The sequence below is a fragment of the Wasmannia auropunctata genome, unplaced genomic scaffold (assembly GCF_000956235.1).
Source record: "Wasmannia auropunctata unplaced genomic scaffold, wasmannia.A_1.0 LD335047.1, whole genome shotgun sequence".
NCBI lineage: Eukaryota > Metazoa > Arthropoda > Insecta > Hymenoptera > Formicidae > Wasmannia > Wasmannia auropunctata.
Genome location: NW_012027843.1, coordinates 787,562 through 809,817, shown reverse-complemented (window position 1 = coordinate 809,817; position 22,256 = coordinate 787,562). Strand labels below are relative to the sequence as shown.

Genomic DNA, 22,256 nt, shown 5'->3' with positions numbered 1-22,256 from the left:
ATCAAGAGTACTGTCAAACATTGAGACTAATGGCATTAGCAAAAATGCAAGCCTGTAACGCAGCATCTCGAAACAATCGAGTACTGTCGAGCGATATTTAATCAGTCCAGTCCAAGGATATCCGTCTTGCATGAAACCATCCCGTCCGATAGGGGGAAGATCCTCCGGGTCGAGCCGGCGTAGAAGCGGGCGGCGTCCCACATGACGCAGGCGCCGCGACGCCTTTTCGACGTCTCGTCGACAGGAAGCTCTGCGTATGTCCGACTCTTTGCTCGTCCAGAGACTTCGCCCTGTGCTCCCTCCGACTGGTATATCCATTCACGAAAGCAACCCCCGACGCGTCCGGAATCCCTCGAGTCTTCACGAAGACGGCAGCCAGGACCGAGACGTTCACGCGTGTCGTTCTCTGCGGCAAGATTCACCCCTCGTTTCTTCCGCGACGAGAAGGGGCGGCGTTCGTTCCGGGCGACTTCGTTGGAAACGCGTGCTGGAAGCCAACGCGATCAATCCCGCGACGTCGATTGCACCCCGAGCTCGATACCGCGGACTCCTAGGTATTTGCCTCACGTTCGAAGTGTCCGAAAAATTTTGCCTTGAAATTTGTATTAATTTCTACTTTACACGTTATCTTGATGTTGCCGAGTATCTACTATCGTATTTATATTTTATATTTGAATTTATGAGAACTGTATATTTACGGTTGTATTTCCGGTTTGTGCCAAATTATGTTATTGTGTGTGACGTGCTCAATTAATATCTTACGTATATGTTAACGAGACAGAGAACGTTTAATCTTCGTATAATAATTTAGCTCTTATTGAGACTCATTTCTCTTCGCATATGCGTGCTCCATTAATTAATTAATTAATTTTTCATTCTTGCGCTTTCGATTCAGCCAACGATCGATTGATTTTTCCGACGATATTCAAGAAGAGAGTTAAAAGTGTTTTTTCGGGGCCAAAGCAGCCCGGCAAGCGAAGAGGCTCCGGGATCAAAGCAACAGGTAACACTTCATATTGGAATACTCTTTCAATTTACTTCTCTTCAAACAGTTGTCGATTTATTCTCTCCTTTTCATTTTCTGTTACATAATTGCACCCTCTTGTGTATAATTATTTTGATTGTTAACAACATCGCGAAATAACATGCCAATTAGTGAAAGCGAGAAGAACGAGTTAAATATCTTTATCGCTTGAATATTTTTGGCAATTATTACAAATTTAATGAAATTGCAAAATAAAATATACAATTAATTAATTATCAAATTAAAGAAAAAAAGTCTTTTCATAAGAGTAATTAATTTTGATGTTTTTTTATTAATATCATGAACTGCTTGTATACAGATATATACTTTTTTAAACAAGCGACTAAAACATACAAAAACTAATTCTAGGATAAATGCTAATATAACGAAGATAAAATTGAAAAAAAGTTATAGGATCTGAATAATTCTTCCTATACATGCGTACGTGACTTACAGACGTCTATTATTTGTCTCGATTATTTGAAAAGTAACGACAGTAGAGAGCAGCAATTAAGTACAAAGCATTATTGGCAGGATTAATTGAATGAAATTGAAGATCCATATACATATATCCGCGTTACTTTTCTAAACTTGATACTAATTTTTTTATTTAGTAAAAGTAGGTTAATTACATTGTAGACTGCGATCACGTTTAAGGAAGAGCGCGTCCTTTGGTGAATAAACGCTTTGTCGGCAAGAGAGCTAGTAGATTTTTCTCCTCGATAAAATACCTGCACTCTACAGCGCAAGCAAAATTTCTAAGAGAAGTGTTTATTTTCGAGTTGTTGATAGTGCACGTATTTAGCGGCAAAAGTATTGGCACTATAGATTACCTCATAACGAGGGAGCAGAGGAAGGAGGGCGACAAAGATTATCTTTTAAATAATAGTTTATGGATGAAAGCGTCGTTTTTTTTAATATAATCCCCTCATATGCTGCGTATTGAAAGGCCACGCTATTTTTATCGAAGCCTGCGCACTACTTGTGTACATAATAATTATTGAGCATTTTTTTTACGTCAGTTTTATGACGAATAAATAAATGTAAATAATATTGCACATGCGCTGATACTTATCGCGCTGGGGACAGCCTTTACATTTGTTGTAAGCGAAATCGGATAATTAAAGTCAAAGTTAAATGAAGCCAGAAATAGAATTATGACAATTCAGTCACACACATTTCTACGTGAAATAAACAGCAGGAAGACATGGGCCCGATGCCGGAGGCTTCAGGATCTGGGATGACGACCGACGAGGATGATTACTCGACTTTCGAGAATAAAACCGGCCTGGCCGAGGACATGAAGTTTTTGGCGAGTATGCCGGAGCTCTGCGACGTGACATTTCTCGTCGGTGACACCAGGGAGCCAGTTTGCGCTGTAAAAGCTGTGCTCGCGGCCAGAAGCAGGTTCGTATTGAAAACACCTTCCACACTGTTAATACGCACGGAACAAACGAGTACAACCGAGATTTTCATCTTGAAAATTTACAGAGTCTTCCATAAAATGCTATATCAAACACCGAGTCCGCAGCGCAAAAAGGAGCCGCCGGCGCGAGAAAACAAGATTCGGCTCTTTCTCAAGCGCAGCTCTGAGCCGCTGTTAAATTTGCAGAACGCCGCTCAACAGGTACTTGCCACAAAAGTTAAATACACAGTTTATCACTATCAAATTTATCGATCGCATTGATCCAATGAAAAAAAAATAAGTATGGCGCAATATTTATAATATATTAAATTGCAATGAGGAAGACGTCAGATCTTTCTTTTTTAATTTTGATATTTTTTTAATATCTCCTTTTCCGATTTTCCTTCAAGTCAATATATGCGTGTATATATCAACTGTAATGCAAGACAGAAGGAGACAATAATAATAATTATTATGTAAATAGCACATAAAATAGATATGAACAAATTTCTCAAATTGGCGAACACGTTCGATATGCAAAAGCCCAACCATTGTTCACGTCAATTTTACTTTGTCAAGCAATTTTAATTTAAAGAAAACTTGAAATTGCAATTGGATTCCGTTAATCTGCTAATTAATAATAAATTAGAAGGGTTACTTCTATTTTAAGGTTTATGTTACACATATTGAAGCGACAATTTTTTCGTTTTTTTTTTTTTGGGACACGTTGCATATTTATCGTGACCGTCGCTGAAACGAATTTTCCGTTTTTATCAGGATAGAAATAGTAAGTGTGCGTTTGTATATGTCGTGTAGCGGTCAGGGTTCACGCAGCAACTGGCCCCCATCCAAGAGGTACTTTGAACGTCACTTTTACGTATAATTTTACGTACAGATCGAAATCGTTTCCATTCCATATCTTGCCCCCTTTCTTCCCATATTTCTAATTGAATACTCCCCTTTTTCTCTTCACTGATTTTCTGCTCATTGCACTGCGATCACGATTTTGTCTCACGAAACCATTTAGAGGAGCTCTCGTAGAAGACTACTTAAAATTTGTGTATTGACAACTCGATGTTTTTTCGCTGCCTTGACTTTTTTACTTGGACAAATGCTCTTTCATCTTGATTGTTCCTTTGCGCGTCTAAGAGAGATAGTAGACGATTCTCGAGAAACACGTGCGCAAACACGTACTTCATACGATTATGGACTGGACTGTGCGCTAACTCTGTATTTGGACTTCTGCATGATTAATCCAATTGTATTCTTGTAGTCGCCAAATTCATTATACATGATTGTAGATTGGCACGATTACGGTATTCACTATTTCAGCTCTCATATTGACTCACACAATGGCAAATCACAAATCAACCAAGCGAACGAGTTGTAATTACTGGTATAAATGTAAATATCAGTGTAATATTTTAACACAATTTATAAATAGGATGTATTTAACAGAACGTAGAAAATACAAGTATATTGTAAAAAATATCTACAGACATAGCGCTTAAATATGTTCGCTGGGTTATTAGTCAGGCAATCAATTAGTATTTACTCTTCTAATATGTTAGATGCACAAAATAGTTAAAATTATGCACTCAACTAAAAATATTATTATGATGCCCGTGTATCTCTTGTCTAACATATCATCTCTTACTTCATAATTAGTGAATTTAATTTACTATTGCGCTAGTTCTTACGGATTCCCATGCAAGTCGCTTATAGCACGGGCATTCGATAAAATCTGATTATTCCTATTTCTTCGTTTAAATCTTTGCATTTCACTTTTGTATCCTAGCCGCAATCACATCAGCATCATACGCTGATTATCGAGGAGTTCGAGCCCGATGTCTTCCGGCAGCTGATCGAGTATATTCACACGGGATGTGTGACATTACAGCCTAGAACCTTGCTTGGTAATCAATTAATTATATAGTATACATCTCTAACAAGCCAATTAGAATGTCTATTATTTGCCGCGTAGATTAATCATTACCAACGATTATTTCCTGTCGTTATATCTTATTGCGATCTAGACATAGCATATAAGTATTAGACATAGTAGAAGAGTTTGTACAATAATTTCTTGTACTGAAAAAGACACGTCAAATGTTTTTATCTTCGAATCTAATGAATGAATCGATTTTGATGATTGATAATAATTTATGCCCGCAGGAGTCATGAACGCCGCCGATTATTACGGATTGGATGAGCTTAGACGAGCATGCTCAGGCTTCGTTCAATGTTGCATAACCGTTGATACAGTCTGCGCTCTGTTAGCATCAGCGGAACGTTATATTCAGTATAAATGCACGAAAACCTTGGTTCAGAAGGTAAATTTGCATTTATTATAACTATAAAGATTTTCGATATATTGTGTTAATGTTTAATTTTATAACTAATTATTATTTAAAATTACTACGAAAATTCTTTGCAAAGGTACTGGAGTTCGTCGATGAGCATGGCAATGAAGTACTAAATTTAGGGTCCTTCACGTTACTGCCGCAACACGTTGTCCGCTTGATCCTGGCCAGAGAAGAACTACGTGCAGATGAATTTACGAAATTTCAGGTAAGCTTGATACATATGTAAATATGTTAACAACATTTTTCCGAACGATATTTCCGCAACTTCTCGCTTACAGGCCGCACTGATGTGGAGTAAAAAGTATTGCGACAACAATCAAAATACACCGTTGAAAGATGTAATTGGTAACTTTATCGAGTATATACAGTTTCACAAAATTCCGGCTACCGTGTTGATGCAAGAAGTGAATCCGTTGGGATTAGTGCCACCAGAGATCATCATGAACGCATTGGCTTATCAGGTGCGCGTTGCTTTTCCATATATTTTATTTTAAATCGCAAAAGAATGCTACTGATATAATTAACTTGCGTTATGAAACGTGTTTTACGCGATTCCGTGCGGCGGTGCCATCAGTTTCTTTATGAAAGAATTTGTTGCAGGCAGACCCAACCAGTGTTGACCCCAGAAAATTCTCTCCCCACAGAGTGAGGAGACAGGGTCGCAGCATGTCGGTCCAGTCATCACTGGATCCGTATGGCAGCATCACGACCTTGAGCTCGAGCGGCTCCGACGCCGGATCGGATCAGAAACAAAATTCTGGTAGCAACTAACCTCAGGCCACGGCCGCACTGATCGCGGCCGTTTCGGACGAACCTCGACGAACCGAGGATATTTGTGGCCCCGACGAAGGAGCGGCGCCAACAGACGATGCTATCGCACGAGAAAGGGAACAGAAAGAGCGACAGAGATCGCAGCAGCAGCAGCAACAACAACAACAGCAGCAGCAGCAGCAGCAGCAACAACAGCAGGAGCAACAGCAAGAACAGGAATCTCAAGTTCAAGTTCACGCAGAGCAAGAGGCACCTCAACCACAGCGTCTACCGCAAGAACAGCCGAAGCGGGAAGAGGTGCAGCCGCAACAAAAGGAGCCGGGTCACCTACAGCAGCAAGTCCGTCAGAAGATAGAGAAGGACAGGGAGCAGCGAAAGCTACAGCAAGAGCAACAGCTGTTGCAGCGTAAAATGGAATTGGAGCAGCAGCTGCGACGGAAGTTCGAACGAGATGCAGAAATATTGCGAAAACTAGAATATGAAAAACCGTTGCAGCAGAAGCTGGAACATGAAATACGAAGAAAATTGGAGAAAGGGAAGGAGGAACAGCAGCAAATTACGCGGCCGGAGCTGGTGAAGAAAGAAGAAACGAAGCATTCGCCGAAAGCCGAACAGCGTGTGCAGCAACAGCTAAAAGTGGATGATAAGCAGCCGCAACTGCAGAAGGCGGATGAACAGCCGGAACTGCAACAGAAACGTAAACAACTGCAAGAACCGCTGGATAAGAATGAGCGAGCGAAACTGCGCAAGCAAGGTGAAAAGGTGCAACTTGCGGATGTATCGCGTCAAGAGTCGATTGTGCAGCAGCAAAAATTGGAGATAACAGTGCAACAAGCAGATCAAAAGACACAGCGTCGGAAGGAGAAGCCGCAGTTGCCGCAGCCTGGGGAATCGCAACAGCAGCAGCCGCAGCCGCAATCGCAGCAAGAGCAGCCAACTGGTATACGACCGCTCGAGGGAGTCGGTGGACTTTACATTAGGATAGTGCTGAGGCACGAGGGTCGCGCGAATCTAGTCTGGCTATACAAAACGCACATATTCTAAATTTCGATGATTCGCTTCCGTCTGGATGTATATCATGTGACCTCGCGGCTATACGGCTCTACGACTTTATCCATCCAATGTTGAAAGGTATCGTGAATGCGAGACATGTTTGCGCAATGCGTTTGCCATTAGGACGCGTCACAGCGCTCCGCGTATTCCGGGGTTACTTAATGTCTTAAAAGAGCACCGGCTCCGTTTTCTTTAACGTTCTAATGTCGACGCGACGAAGTAACGCGCGCGCGTCAGAATATCAACTGGTGCATGTAATCAGCTTCTTTTCCGCGGCGCAAGTGAAGCTTTAACGGTGTATCCAAGCGCCGCGCCGTCGCAATCTCGGTAATCTCAATATACGCGTTGCCATTTCTAGGTGTAATAAATCAGAGGATTCCGTTAGGCTCGATTGTCCATGATCGTGGAACAAGACAATCGTACTCGTGTTATTATTGCAAAAGGAAATATGTATTTGTTAAACGTAAAATGTGCAAACGTAAATATGTGTATGTAAAAATGCATCCGTCGCTTGATTTATCATGCTCTCTCTCTCCATCATTCGATAGAAATACCGTTCAATTAAATGAATGCATCATTGTGGGCAGATAATTAACATAGATTAAGTAAATAAGTATTTAAAGATGCAGTTTTTTTATATATATATTCGTAGTATTTATTATTTGTATTTTTATTATTGTTAGCCCCTATAATTTATAATCTCCTACAACTGCTACCTTTTGTAGTTCCCAATTTATCATAAATTATGCCTATAATCTTCGTACTACTTTTCACCAGCTTGACTTCTTGAACTATTTCAATTCTAATCAACGAAACAATATTGTCGAACTTTTTGGAACGTACGTGTGGTTATAGTAACGATCTCAGAGAGACACTCTATACGCTTGTTAAAAATAAAATCTGATAGTATATTATAGTCAAGAGAGACATGGAGAATATATATTCTATATCGTTTCTGGATAATACGTGGCGGGCGATTTGACAGTAACAAATGATTCGCCTGATGTTTTGCCATAGGCGCTTCCCTGGACGTTATTACAACCGACGCAAGACTTATTCATTTTTCCATTCAGTTGCATCAATTAGCAGAAAACCAGAGATCGCAGCGAAGCTACGGTTCGGAAGTCTGAATATTAATTGCCAGATAAATTTCGCTGAAACGAATGCTATTGCCGTAGTTTTTAACTATAGGTATAACCGATGCATGCACAGCTATGAAATAAGTTACACTTTAGTCCGTTATAAATAAAGAATATGCACTAAAGTCTAGACACGTAACGCGCGCCCTTAGATTTCTAACATTTCTCTATTTTCAGTCGGATAGAGATTACAGAAGCAATTTAATTTTTAAGCAAAGCTTAATACATAGATCAAAACGTCAGTAACAACGTGAAACTAACACGCAGCTGTCGTCTCTGGTAAGGTTTTTTATTACTGTCGCATGTGCAGCTTATTTACGTAGATGTACCAAAGATATGTTTATAAATGTGAATACATTTACTTGTCTATGTACCGTTGTCTGTTGTGTGCAGCGACATTTCTATTGTTTTATACGTAAGATGTATGTACAAAAAAATATATATATAATATTATATATCGTTGAGCAGCCTAAGTGGCGCGAACTCCTCATTACAATATTAATCGATAATGCGATCGAGCTAAAACGTATGGATAAAGTGTGGCACAAAGTACTGTACTGCGATTAATTTCTTTTCATTTAAAATGGCTTCAATTAAAACTAATTAACATGTTCACTGTCACCGACGCGCAGGCGCGTCTTTGATTTGCGCTTGTGTCTCCGTGTTTAAACGCTTAAAGTTTAAGCGCCCAAAGTTTTATACAGCTTGTCGCCTTACTAAAATCAATTTCTAAAAGAATTACGACAAAATGTTCCTGGTCTCGCAAAAATGAAACGAATAATTAGTGATAGTAAACGTGTTAATTCAATGATATCTCTTCGGATATCTCTAAACGTGTTAATTCAATGATATCTTTAGCAATTTGCGATTATTTCGGTTGCGCGCATTTTAACAATTTCCATATTATGCTAGCATTCGTTAGTCTTCCAGTTATTCTTATTTTACGAGATAATAAACGTAAGAATAAATTTTTTTATTTAATATACATAGATATATAATATCTTTGTAACTTTAAGTTTTCTTAACTAATTAAATAATGTTTACGCATTTACTGATTTTATACATTTACTAATTAAGTAATATTTATGCATTTACTGATTTTATATACATATCCCTCTTCCTATAGAGTAGCGCATACTCTGTAAAAGGCGTATCGCATTTCTTCCGTTTGAAGATGAAGCTTATACAACAGAAAGAAAGAAAGATAAACATTATATGGTCTTATGGAATTGTATAAAGTTCAAGCCGTTAATTCGCTGGCGATCGGTATAACTCTACCTAAAAGTTCGATCTATTTACTGTGATATACCGTAGCCAAATCAGTCCAACTATGAATAAAGAAAAACGTCATGTCAAAAGTGGACTTGTTCATTTTACCTCATGACTTTGAAGCGTCTGCGGGAAATCATAATAAGCATACCAGATGGTAGGAAAACGTAATTCAATTCTTCGAGATACAAAAGGCAGTATCAACGCGTACGCATCTTACTTTGACGTTGATCTTTTTCCTTTTTTTTCTCTTTTACGTAAGTACGAATCTCGCGCACGTTCAACACCTGGATTACGTTATTCCATTCGCTGTACCGTATCCCGTAGAGGGAAATGCTGAGCGGTCAACTGAGTGGTGATAAATCGCAGACAAATCATCCCAAATAAATAGCGAAAGGTGTTACGCGCCAAAGAGATCGATGAATATTATCATGACATTTCGCACCCGTGCCTCTGCCGACCTTGTTCTCCCCACGATCGACTCGACTCGTTACGAGCGTCAGATGGCAGGCGCATCACAAATAATTATCCTTCCAGCATCCCGGCTACGTTTATGACGTAAGATATCGCAAGATTTAGTCCGTACCGATCTATCAATCGTGCCATCTGCCATCGAGGCTGCCCCGTCGGTGTTAACGTCCTTTTAAAAAGACTTGATTATACCGAAATACCAATCGACAAGGAAAAATTCATGTTTGAATTTTATTATAAAAACATCTACATCTTTATTTCAAGAAATAGATTATGATAAAGATAACAAAAAAAGTAACGCTCAACTATCATTCGGCATAAAATCTTATTTTATATTGACATGAAATAAATAAACATATTGTTATCTAATCTTATATTAAAATATTTGTTGTAAAGACACTCATAATTCAAAAATCGTTAGTTCAAAATTCGCTTACAAGTCCTACGTCTATCACGTACAGTCCAGTTGAATTAAATTTTTACAATTATATTATTTGGATAAAAAATCTCGAGACAGAGAGTCAAATTCTATTTGAATTTCACGAATGTCGATGAAAGGAAATGTTATGTCACTTATTTTGCACGTGCGTATTTTTCCGTACAGTTTCTCAGAATTTGCATGTATAAACTATTTGCGACGGAACAATTGTCTACATACCGAACTATAATAACTGCCACCTGCGATGAAATCACCTTGACCATCAGCAATTAATGCCTTAGAAAGAATGACAAATGTAACACATAATGCGCACGACGATTATCGATTGACTCTAATACAAGTGACATTTATCAGACGTATCGTTCCACTTGTCGAATGACTTCATCAATCATTGTGTATCAGCAACGTAGTTTTCTATAAATTGTCCAGATATATCGAGAAAACCTAAGCGATTACAGTCAGTTTTTGGGTGTGGCATCACGATGTCGTTCTATAGCCTCAGTTTTATATCTTTATTGGCGTTCGCAGTTGCCCATAAAGATCCGCATTATGTCGGCGATAGAACTACCATGGTTCATTTGTTCGAATGGAAATTCAAAGACATTGCCAAAGAATGTGAAAAATTTCTCGGTCCGATGGGCTACGGTGGTGTTCAAGTATGTATAATAAACGCTTGTGTATAGTATCTTTATAATATATAAACTGTTGCATATATCTATATGTAATCTTTATTGATTCTTATTGTGGTTACAAATTTTCCACTTCCATCTCTACAATAACACTTGTTTACATTTACACTCTAACGTAATCTAAGTTACTTTAATTTTTTAGACTCTAATTTATCTCTATATTAAATATTATCTAATCTAAAAACCTGATAATATTCCAGACCTCCCATATTGTTATTTGAAATTCTTTATTTCAACTCTTTTAAACATTCCAAACAATCTTCTACTACTTTTATTTTAAGCGGGAAAATATTTTTACTGATAATAACAAAGTACTTGAAATATAAATCATGACTCATAAATTTTGTTATTATCAAAATAAAGTTGGGTTAAAGAGTTAGGAATCAAATAATAAAATTAAAAGGTTAATAGTTGTGTAATTTAGTTTATACAAAGTTAAGAAAAACAATTTTTTAAAATATATTTTTTATCATTTTATATAAACTTATTTTACAAATAAAGTATGATATTTATATTGTATTTTATATTGCAATTATTTTTAAATTTGAAATAAAGTAATTCTAAAAATTACTAATTTTAACTGAATTAAATAATACTTTTGAAAATTAACTTTTAATTTAATTTAATTTTAATTTAACTTTTAACTAAATCAGTTTTTGGTTTATATAATGTAACTAAGTTTATTTTTAAGTTTTAAGTTTTATAATCAATTAACCACTTTAACTTAACTTAGTTAAGAAAATTGGCAAATTAACTTATCCAACCCTGTCATAAAGCAACTGGCAATAAATCAATCGCGGTGCTGCATTGGAGAACAAGTGAAAAAAAGCTATATTGCATATATTTATAATACTTATTATATTAAAGAATAAATTTGCCAATCTCATTTAACATTATAAAAATGTTTCTAACATAAATATAAAAGTTTTGTATAGCGCTAATTAAGAAGTGTCACATATAAAAAATATATGCCAAATAGAGTCTTGTAAATACCTTTATAGGTTTCTCCCATAAATGAAAATCTCGTGATCGATGGTAGACCATGGTTCGAAAGATATCAGCCAATGTCCTACAAAATTATCAGTCGATCGGGAAACGAAGCCGAATTTAAGGATATGGTGAAAAGATGTAGGAAGGTCGGTGTGCGGATATATGTCGACACGGTCATCAATCACATGACAGGGCCTGCACAAAATGCGTACGGCACCGGTGGCACGTCAGCAAAGCCAGAAAACCTTAGTTATCCGGGAGTTCCGTACACTTCCAAAGACTTCAACCATCCAGTATGTACCATCCAGAATTATAACAACGCCACCGAAGTTCGCAACTGCGAGCTATCCGGTCTTCACGATCTTGACCAGAGCAAAAAGCACGTCCGAGATAAAATAGTTAAATTTTATAACCACATCATTGACCTCGGAATCGCTGGCATACGGTAATTATTCTTAATTAATTTGTTTTTATATTATAAGATATTTTTTTGTAAAAAAAAGACAGATCGGTTTCATTTATGCAAAATAAAAATTCGTAGAATATACCAAATGTAAGTTAAAAAAGTTATGGAACATTGACATTATTCGGGACATTATAGATATCTAATGAGAACGAATTCTTCTATGTCGTTCGTAATTTCTACTATTGAACTAACTCAGTAGAAAGTACAAAAAAAGTTAAGTCATTCGCAACATCGATCGCGTTTCGCCTTGATAATTCCTATCTGTATGCAACATCAATGTATGGTCGATGCGCATTCTGCGGCAAAATATGCGAATGAGATATAAAAACCGAAGTGTAAACTCGCAGGATGCACTCGGCCAGCCTCATCCCTGTTTCTTTCTCTCTCTTTCTCTCTCTCCTTCGTTCTCTTTCTTGCATCAAGGATGCACCGAAGACTGATGATGTTTAACATTAAACCGGACGAGCGGTGCCGCGCGGTACTGACAGAGGCCGGCTCGTCTGGTAGCATTAATAAATGAGAGACATCAGCTTTTAATTACGCGCCTCGCTCGTAATTGTAACCCGCAGCGAAATCGTACCATCTCGTACCGAACCGGTGGCTTTACAAGCGGAAGAGCGATATACGCGTCGGGAATGATAACGGGTCGCGCTGCCGTCTTGGGGACGGCTGCGCTACGCATCGCGTCCGCGGCTCGCGAATGTTTTGCATATATTTCGAGTAAAGGAATGTGGCGTTGATGGCGCATATTAAGAAATCGTGACAGCCGCAAAAGTGCGCTAAAGTCACGGTGCGCGCACGGAAAAGGAAGTCTGATGGTACAATATATTACAATATATTCTGCCGTTCTGCAAGTTCCGTTAATTATTGTATGACCGGCAAGAACATTTTCATGACAAGCTGAGAATAATTTTGCAACAAATTATTTATATGTTATATAACTGAAATGGATTCTTTCTCCGTTAGGCCCGGATTCACTATTCACATTTTACTCGATTTAACCAAAGTTCAACTCGCTTTTTCTAATCTAAGAATTAGAAAGAGACAAACAGTAAGTTAAACCGAGTTTAATTTTATATTTGTGGAACTGAGGCTTAAGGCAGTGACGCTTTTGTTGTAACAATAACTTTTCCTTTAAACTGATCGTTCAGCTTTAGCAGCAGTCTCGTGTTTCTGAAATTATAAAATTTATTCGTCAAGGCTCTTCTATTTTACCAACAAAACATTAGTTCCAAGCAATTTACGATAACGAAGTTTCCCTTTTATATCACGTATGTGATAGCAGCAATGGTTTTGCGGCGACAGCAATATTCTTTTTCTTATATGCGTTTTGCTCGCGCGAAATTATGAATGCGTCAAAATTAACGCGATGAAATTATCGTGAGTGCGCGTATGATAATTTTACGTTATTTGAAACAGTACGCTGTAGCGAAAACAGGAAGGCTATAATCTTGTTTCTTAATGAGAACCGTAACGTCAATGTTATCTTTCTTCTACATGTATGTATGTTTTCCTCTCTCTTCCTTTTCATTTCTTTAATGAAGTTACGTGCATTTTCTTCATAATTATAGCAATAACTTTATTTCTACGATACCGTAGTTAATAAAATTTTACTTGCAATAGAGGCAATTATAAGTGTGTAGCGATAATCCGGGTGTCCTAAATAACTCGGTCAATTAATACGGAATCGCGGCAGCCCGTAAGTAAAATAATTCTCCCTGTCGCGTGTTATCCACAAGTAAATTACGGAATGAATAAACGGAAATAAATAACGCTACCTGGTCGCATCATTTTCCAGCGGATTGCAATGAACTCTGACCTTCGGCGCGTCAGCCACCGTGTGCTGGTATCGCGAGAAGTGCCTTTGGCAAATACAGAGGTGATTATCGCGAATATGCGATTAAATTCAATGGAGTTCGCGGTATCCACGGTCAAACGTAAACGGTAAAAATCTTAATTGACCAAATAGCGTTAATTAATTAACGAGCCGACTCTCCGCGCCGACGCTCATAATTCGGCGCGGAAATAACTGTTTGGGATGTTGAACCCCTGACCGGAGCCGCGTTAGCTACCGATCCCGCCTGCGTGCCGCATACAAAATAAAAGATATTCGGAATTGGCGGTCATTTATAATAAGACATCTGCAGTAAGAACTTCAAAATGCATGGAAAATCTCGCATTACTCGCAGTACAAACTTTATACGACGCGTAGCATTTTATTGATAAAACTCATCAATTAATCACGATTTGTTTTTCGAATAGCAATTCATCCGCGACGTAGTAATTTTGTAGTATTATAATATCATTGGTTTGTATACTCTATGATATAGAAATATTATAAACATTCTATTAATCACACTGTTCTGCGCATTCAGCTAAAAAGTAGATTCTGAACAGTAAAGTGGTCCGATTGGCATTGATACAAGTATAGCGGAATGTTTTTACCATCTTTGCAGCGTTGACGCCGCCAAACATATGTGGCCAGAGGATCTTAAGGTTATTTACAAAAGAATGAAGAAATTATCTCCAAAGAATGGGTTCCGGCGGAATGCGAAGTGTTACATTTATCAGGAAGTCATCGATCTCGGTGGCGAAGCCGTCAGTAAATTCGAGTACAATGATTTTGCAAACGTCATTGAGTTTCAGTATGGCATCATCTTGGGTAATATGTTCCGTCGTCAAGACAATTTGTCGAGACTGGAAACTCTTGCTGACCACGAGGCTTGGAGATTGATACCTTCCGCCGACGCGTTAACCATGATTGACAATCATGATAATCAAAGAGGTCACGGTGCTGGTGGAACCGCCATTTTGACGTACAAGGACCCGAAACCATACAAGGTGAATTTTTACATATTTGAAAAATCGATATTCGTATAAATATAAATGAGATTTAGTTACTCCGTTAATGTATTCTGCTCTTTATTATCCATACAGATGGCAGTGGCCTTTATGCTCGCCCATCCCTATGGTCATACTCGAATCATGAGCTCCTACAACTTTACTGATCCTAGTCAAGGACCACCAGCGGATTCGAACGGCAACATCATTTCGCCTGAGATCGTCAACAATATGTGCAGCAACGGTTGGGTCTGCGAGCACAGATGGCCGCAGATTTATCGCATGGTCCAATTTCGCAATCTGGTAAAAGACGAGAAGATGCAGAATTGGTGGAGCAATAAGAAGAATCAGATCGCCTTCTCCCGCGGCGACAAAGGTTTCGCCGTCTTCAACGTCGAGGGTGATCTACGTGAGAAGTTGCAAACTGGATTGCCCAAAGGAATATATTGCGACGTCATAACCGGAGCAGTCGTCGACGGCTACTGTAGTGGAAAAGCGATACAAGTTGACGACGATGGTACCGCTATGATCAACATTCTAGCAGACGAGCCGGAAGGTGTGCTCGCCCTTCATATTAAGGTTAGTGCAATAAAAAGCGATAAAGAGAGAGATAACAAAGATATGATAGTATTATCTGAATTTTCATATGATTGCAGGCAAAACTATGAAGCGTTTATGAACAAAGCTTAAAAATACATTTTAAAACACTATACTATGACTAGTTTGCACTTATGTGATCACAGTTATGTAAACACTGTAATTAAATAAAAATGCAGATAAAATATTGCATTCTTTGTATTTGAGTAATAAAATTGTCACACCCCCGTGTCCTACTTCGTAATTTACTGTCAGATGTATCCGATTGATAAGGAGCTCAGCTGATATAAGACTGTTAACAGAAAGAGAAGAAAATCACTGTCAAAACATCAAGTGCCAACAAGCGGATATTTAAAGATTATTTAATTCAGCTTGTGATTCTCTTATGTGTGATTTAATTATCAGTTTATCTTGTTTTTGTGCTCTTTAAATATTCTCAAGTTAGTGCTTCTCGGTATTTCGCATTAAAGTTGATTGACATTTTTCTATAAAGCTGTGCTGTTGCTTATATAAGTCCTGGAGGGCCGCGAACTTTTAGAAGGTATATATATATATATATATATATATATACATATATATATGTTTACAAATACAAATACATTTTATACTTTCACAAAATAATTTACTGATTAAAAAAAAATTTTAAACAGGTATGTACAGGGTGCGCCAAAGAAATGAGCAAATTTAAAAGGGTAAAATAACAATTAAAAAAAATTTATTTTATTAGTTTTAATGATATAAAAATGCAGAACATAACATATCATTTACAAATTATCTTATAATCATTACATATTAAAATGACATCCTTCAAATGACCATATCTAAAGTGTATGCACTTTTGCAATTTCTCTCTCTGAAATCTTTCATAACTCCTTATTTTTATAATCTCAAAGTATTGATGAAACTTAAACAAATAAAGAAAACAAATAAAGAAGTAAACAAGTTGCAAACATCACAGTTGAAATGTTGCAAGAAGTCATGAGAGACTTCAAAGAGAGATTGCAAAAATGCATGTACTCAAGAAATAATCAGTTAAAGGATGTCATTTTCAAGATGTAATGGTAATCAAGTGATGCGGCAGCATTGCGACGCCAAGGTCACATAAAAAGAATAAGATAAAATAATTTGTAAATGGCATATTATATATTTGTGTGATACAATTAAAATAATGCTCAATAACTACATTTTCAGTATTATCATGAATTTAATCAGAAACTGAGAGTGAATAATTTGGATAAAAAAAGAGATCAAATTTTATGTGTTTATTTTCACAAAATTTCACTAATTCGTGAATCTGCAAAATTTCTTTATGTTAAGTAATCTCACTTTTCGATTTCGAATTTTTCTGTAAATTTCCCCCGAATCAGCAACGGTCAGATAATGTTCGTTTATGCAGATGTTATTAATATCTACAGCTGTAATAACATCTAGCCATTCTCGCTTTTTCAATACAAATGAGTAAGAAGAATGTACCTAATTAATTAAATTTAACTCGCAAGACGCGTTTATCGCGTTTTGTATTTGTGTGATAAATTGTATGAAGTATTTTATCGGTATGGTTAGTCGATAATATAATGTAGAGTAGTTAGCAAAACGTCACGTACAGTCGTAACCAGAAATGCAATATTGATCGTCGAGAGGCGACCAGTGAGGTTATATATTTCCGAGTGACTGATATTTCGCATCAGTTATCAATGAGCATAATGCGAGTGCTGGTGTGCTGGTTAGCGATCCTATCGGCGGTAGCCGCTCAGAAAGAGACGCACTATGTGCCCGGTCACGATGGAATGGTGCATCTTTTTGAATGGAAATGGCGGGACATCGCGGATGAATGCGAAAGATTTCTGGGTCCTATCGGATTCGGTGGCGTGCAAGTGAGTAATAAAAAGAGATAAGGAGCATTTAACAAATTTTCAGGGAGATGCAAAACATATACACAAGTATGCTCGCAGAAAATTTCATGCGGAAAATCTGAAAATCTTATTTTTTTAATGCTGAATTAAGAGTTGACGCTACAAGGATTTGCGTATCTGTGTTAATATTGGACCGTATATAGTTCATTATTTAAGCCGGGTTCTTTGTAAAATTTAAACGACGATTACAAAACATGTATGTTAACGATAAATTTAGATAAAAAATATTTTGATTTTTCAAGAATAATTTTGAACAAAAAGGAATAACAGACAATTAATCACGGGAACGAGAGATCAGGGATTCGACGCGTACTGACGTACTGTAAAATATTGTAATAAACTCTGCCTTAACCAAATTTGGTGAATTTAATTCTATTGCCTTTGCCACCGCTTTTTTAAAGCGCGCTAGTTATCAAAACTAATTGACAGCTATGTTTTGAGATGTTCCCAAAATCTTTTTTTAAATTCCGCCTAAGTGGAACGGAGCGACCCGTTGGCGTGTATTATCGAATGGATGATTAGAACAAATCCCCATAAATTGTCTCAGGTTTCACCGATCCAAGAGAACGTGATAGTAGGCAATAGACCATGGTGGGAACGTTACCAGCCTATATCTTACATCTGGCATACGAGATCGGGCACGGCGGACGAATTCAAGGAGATGGTTCGCAGATGTAACAACGCCGGCGTAAGAATTTACGTCGATGTGGTGTTCAATCACATGTCCGGTGATCACCGTGACGCAAAGGGTACCGGCGGTTCGACAGCGAATACTTATGACTTCAGCTATCCGGCGGTACCGTTCTCCCGAGAACATTTCCACCCCTCTTGCTCGATCAACAATTATCAAGATCCGAAAAATGTACGGAATTGCGAGTTGAGCGGTCTACACGATCTCGATCAGTCGAACGAACATGTCAGGGAGAAGATTGTCGAGTTCTTGAATGCAGCTATCGACATTGGAGTCGCTGGTTTTCGGTTAGCAGAATCTTTACGTTCCATGCAATTCAGTTGCAATATTTCCCAATCAATTTTTCGGGAAAAAGCGGAATTAGATGTTGCATTAACTTTGCCTATCTCAATAAAAGCAAAAAATTTTTAGTAAATTTTTAAGTTCAGTTAAAAAACCGTTTTAGTTAAACAAGATACATGCATTTATTTATATAATATATTTTTCCACGATTAAAATTTCATCAATTTCTGGATTTTAGAGTAGACGCAGCTAAACACATGTGGCCAGGTGATCTAAAAGTGATCTATTCTCGGCTGAAAAATCTCAATACCGAGCATTTCCCTTCAGGTGCGCGGCCTTATATAGTCCAAGAAGTGATCGATTATGGTGGCGAAGCGGTCAGTAAATATGAATACAATTCTTTCGCCGCGGTAACGGAATTCAGATATGGTATGGAAATCAGCAATTCCTTGAAGGGACGTAATCTATTGAAATGGTTTGGCAATTGGGGAGAAGCTTGGGGCCTCTTACCGTCCCAGGATGCTCTGGTATTTATTGATAATCATGATACTCAGCGTGGCCATCCCGATATACTCACCTACAAGTCATCGAAGCTGTACAAGGCAAGTGATCCTCGAAAGAAATTGGAGAAACTAAAAACAGAGTAACACGGAGGCTGAATTACGTCTTTATCCGAGTGCGGAATTAATATGACAAATGATGTTACAGATGGCCGTCGCTTTCATGCTGGCGCATCCATACGGAACCGCGCGTATCATGAGTTCCTACAACTTTTATAATTTTGACGATACCCCGCCGCAGGACTCCGCCGGCAATCTTGTATCACCAAGCATCAATTCTGACAATACTTGCGGCAACGGCTGGGTATGCGAGCATCGGTGGCGTCAGATTTACAACATGGTGCGCTTCCGAAACGCCGCGAATAATACCAACGTCAACAACTGGTGGGACAATGGCCAGAATCAAATCGCCTTCTGTCGCGGAAACGCGGGATTCATCGCGATCAACGGTGACAATTACGACATGAAGCAGACTCTCTTCACCTGTCTGGAACCTGGCACTTATTGCGACGTCATCTCCGGAAACTTGGAGAACAATAAGTGTACCGGTAAGGTCGTAAAAGTGGATCAAAATAGAAAGGCGTACATAGAAATCTTCAAGAACCAGGAAGACGGTGTGCTCGCCATTCATCGAGGGGTAAATAGATTTTGTTTAATGATTATTTAATTCTTTCTAGCGACACGTTTTATTCACCTTTATCTTATGATAATTTTGATCTACTTTATGTGTTTTTCTTGAAGAACAATTTGTATTCTATAAATTTCTTAATTTTGTTCAAATAACATCTCACTCGTTGCTAAATAATGTTTACGAAACCAAGATTTTTTTAAGCAATAGATTGTTGTTTGGGATTTTAATCATAATTATTATCGTATTCGAAGGAATTAAATCGAATGCAATAATACGTCTCAATTGCTAACTTTGATGTAATTTCTAATTTTTTTGCAGGCAAAGGTGACATAAAGATCTGATTGAAGTTAAAATTGCGTATTACAAGCATGTAAGTACAATATAAAATGTGCTACATAAAATATCTAAAATATTAAATTTGAAAGAATTTAATTGCATTTGGATTAATTATCTAACCAACTATTTAAAATATAAATTGCTTGTATATTTTTGCTTATTATGAATAAAATGTGAGTGTTTGCATATCAATACAAATAGAATTACTTAAGCCTGTGATTTTTTTATTCAATTTATGTCATCAAATTCCAGAGAGTACAATGCTCTCATTTATTTTCATCGCTTTATCAAATCCGATAACAGCTGTAGATTAGTTTATGTTTGCCATCGAAGAAGAGCCTCTGACACCACAATGCAATATTTGTGAGAATTTAACAGTCGATAAAATTGAATGAAACACACCTATTATTTTTCAACAATGTTTATTTTAACAGAAACAATGTACTGTTTTTCCTCTTTTCACCATTAATTTCTACTATACATGATATGACAGTTAATCGTAAGATAATACACGACAGACTCGCGATGGAAAAACAAAAAAATAGTCGAAGGGAGATCGGGTGAGATGGAGTGGACACATACCAGTAAAATCGATCGGTTTTGAGGAAGTGAGATATACCGATGGATAGAAAAATCTTGAAATATCACAAAAAATTGCCTTATCGCCGGTTTTACCATCTTTTCTCTCGAACTTCTAACATGTGTGCGGGTTAAATTATCCTTCGCTGAAAGAATCTGTCAGCACATTTATCGTTCCAACTCTCTTTCCTCTCGTTCGTTCTTCCATTCCTCTCGTCGAACGAACATGCTGCACGAAATAATTAATGCGTAACGCTCGCAGTTACCGCATCAATAGCGTGAACCTCGCGACTAAGATACTAAATAAAATACTACGGGGCATTTGTAGAAGCACGACATAAATAAATGCTTAAGCGTTATGTACAGTGGTCTTGTTTTAAGTAAAAGCCGCTAACTCGGTTAGTGTTAGCGCGCCCGAGTTCGTAATGCGACAAAAACAAATAATAATTCGAGATAAAGAAGAGGTTGCCGAATGAGCGTTGCGTCTGTCAAGCACATCAAAAACGGGAAGAAATGTTTCCTTACGTCACGTCATCATATGTACGTATGCATGTCGAAAATTAGCGTAATCGCTAATTATAAATAATAGGCACGTAAACAAACCTCAACCTACAATTACCTTTCTGCGTAACGTATAAGCAAGTGTAATATCGCATGCGATTACGGCGTCTAATTACCATTGGTAATTTTGTACTACGAGTAGTAACGGACTTATGTAATCAGCTGCAGGAAATACGAAGGAATTTCCTTCTTTCACCGCCACGTCCGATCGTTCTCATTGATCGGAATACACTTGAAGAAATTTTGAAATGCGATTTTTAATGTGTTATCGCGTTTTTTTTCTTCTTTGTTTTTTTCGACGAAACGCAAACTCGGGAGCGCGGGCGCACGTGTGGGAACGTGCTATTTAGACGTGTCATGTGTTATGTATATATGTACATACAATTATAAGTTTATATCTGCAGTAAATTCATACTAATGTTTATACTGTCTGTGTCTTGTCTGTGTATGTGTGTGTCTGTGTAAATCTAAAAATACTGCTCGTCTTACAAACCGATTCGTTTGCCACGCACACTTTCCCTCGCGAATGGTACGTGTAAGCGCAGTTTGACGTCGTCGCCCTACCACCATTTACATCTTAATCGTTACGTGAATACAATAAGGCAAAAACGGGTACTACATCTCTAAATAAATAAACGTTTGACGTTGCATGAAAATCTTGGAGATTAAGAGGGGAGGAGGGGCGGGAGGGACACAAAATAAAAGAAACGCTATAATGTACAATTCCTAAAGAGCTACACGGGTCCGTCGCGCGTTGAAACTGTCGTCGTCGTCGTCGTCCATGTATCGCGCGTGTCGATGTCTGTATGTATGTGTATGGTTTTTTTTTTCTTTTCTTTCGTGTACGTGTGTGTCGTTCCTCCGGTGTATGTGTGTGCTCGCACGTGGATCTTATTCTTGCACATAGAGCATTAGCAAAAATATAATTTAGTATATTTATCGTAATAATTCTCATCGATATATAAAAAACTTCGTTAAAATATATAAAAGAAACAACGATTTGAGCAAATACGTATCTCCTACGAAGTAGTTAAAAGTTATCGCGTCGAAACGTATATTTATTGTTATTGCACGTAATTCTTCTCGCTGATTATGTATATATTTATATATATATATATATATAGATCGTATATTCTTTTAATGTATCTATATACTTACATCCGCTTCACACACTCGCACGTAA

The 22,256-nt window shown here is 37.6% G+C and overlaps 3 protein-coding genes across 5 annotated transcripts; all 3 read left to right on the top strand.

Annotated features, from left to right (window-relative positions):
* Nucleotides 1–243: 243 nt before the first annotated feature.
* LOC105457801 (serine-enriched protein) lies at nt 244–5,589 on the top strand. 3 transcript variants are annotated; one of them, XM_011702678.1, is made up of 10 exons: nt 244–554; nt 896–1,003; nt 2,223–2,431; nt 2,516–2,651; nt 3,246–3,284; nt 4,228–4,345; nt 4,605–4,762; nt 4,869–5,000; nt 5,074–5,256; nt 5,400–5,536. In XM_011702678.1, the coding sequence occupies exons 3-10, from the start codon at nt 2,232–2,234 to the stop codon at nt 5,442–5,444; spliced, it is 1,011 nt and encodes a 336-aa protein (XP_011700980.1). In that variant the 5' UTR covers nt 244–554; nt 896–1,003; nt 2,223–2,231; the 3' UTR covers nt 5,445–5,536. The 3 variants fall into 3 exon arrangements, with proteins under 3 accessions (XP_011700980.1, XP_011700978.1, XP_011700979.1); XM_011702676.1 differs by having other exon boundaries at nt 245–554; nt 5,396–5,589; XM_011702677.1 differs by lacking the exon at nt 3,246–3,284 and having other exon boundaries at nt 245–554; nt 5,396–5,589.
* Nucleotides 5,590–10,356: 4,767 nt separating this feature from the next.
* LOC105457800 (alpha-amylase A-like) lies at nt 10,357–15,730 on the top strand. The gene is made up of 5 exons (XM_011702675.1): nt 10,357–10,593; nt 11,628–12,061; nt 14,539–14,923; nt 15,020–15,502; nt 15,580–15,730. Exons 1-5 carry the CDS (start codon nt 10,420–10,422, stop codon nt 15,589–15,591), a joined length of 1,488 nt encoding a protein of 495 aa, XP_011700977.1. The 5' UTR covers nt 10,357–10,419; the 3' UTR covers nt 15,592–15,730.
* Nucleotides 15,731–17,118: 1,388 nt separating this feature from the next.
* LOC105457799 (alpha-amylase 2) lies at nt 17,119–20,144 on the top strand. The gene is made up of 5 exons (XM_011702674.1): nt 17,119–17,394; nt 17,981–18,411; nt 18,645–19,008; nt 19,115–19,603; nt 19,916–20,144. The coding sequence occupies exons 1-5, from the start codon at nt 17,215–17,217 to the stop codon at nt 19,928–19,930; spliced, it is 1,479 nt and encodes a 492-aa protein (XP_011700976.1). The 5' UTR covers nt 17,119–17,214; the 3' UTR covers nt 19,931–20,144.
* The last annotated feature ends 2,112 nt before the right edge of the window (nt 20,145–22,256 follow it).

Excerpts from the sequence above, each read along its gene's own strand:
- LOC105457801 (XM_011702676.1), top strand. The coding sequence starts at position 2,232 with ATGGGCCCGATGCCGGAGGCTTCAGGATCTGGGATGACGACCGACGAG. Across the intron at positions 4,763-4,868 it reads CGAAAACCTTGGTTCAGAAG|GTACTGGAGTTCGTCGATGA; the intron begins GTAAATTTGCAT and ends TTCTTTGCAAAG. Across the intron at positions 5,257-5,395 it reads TGAACGCATTGGCTTATCAG|GCAGACCCAACCAGTGTTGA; the intron begins GTGCGCGTTGCT and ends AATTTGTTGCAG.
- LOC105457800 (XM_011702675.1), top strand. The coding sequence starts at position 10,420 with ATGTCGTTCTATAGCCTCAGTTTTATATCTTTATTGGCGTTCGCAGTT. Across the intron at positions 12,062-14,538 it reads CTCGGAATCGCTGGCATACG|CGTTGACGCCGCCAAACATA; the intron begins GTAATTATTCTT and ends CCATCTTTGCAG. Across the intron at positions 14,924-15,019 it reads AGGACCCGAAACCATACAAG|ATGGCAGTGGCCTTTATGCT; the intron begins GTGAATTTTTAC and ends TTATCCATACAG.
- LOC105457799 (XM_011702674.1), top strand. The coding sequence starts at position 17,215 with ATGAGCATAATGCGAGTGCTGGTGTGCTGGTTAGCGATCCTATCGGCG. Across the intron at positions 18,412-18,644 it reads ATTGGAGTCGCTGGTTTTCG|AGTAGACGCAGCTAAACACA; the intron begins GTTAGCAGAATC and ends TCTGGATTTTAG. Across the intron at positions 19,009-19,114 it reads AGTCATCGAAGCTGTACAAG|ATGGCCGTCGCTTTCATGCT; the intron begins GCAAGTGATCCT and ends ATGATGTTACAG.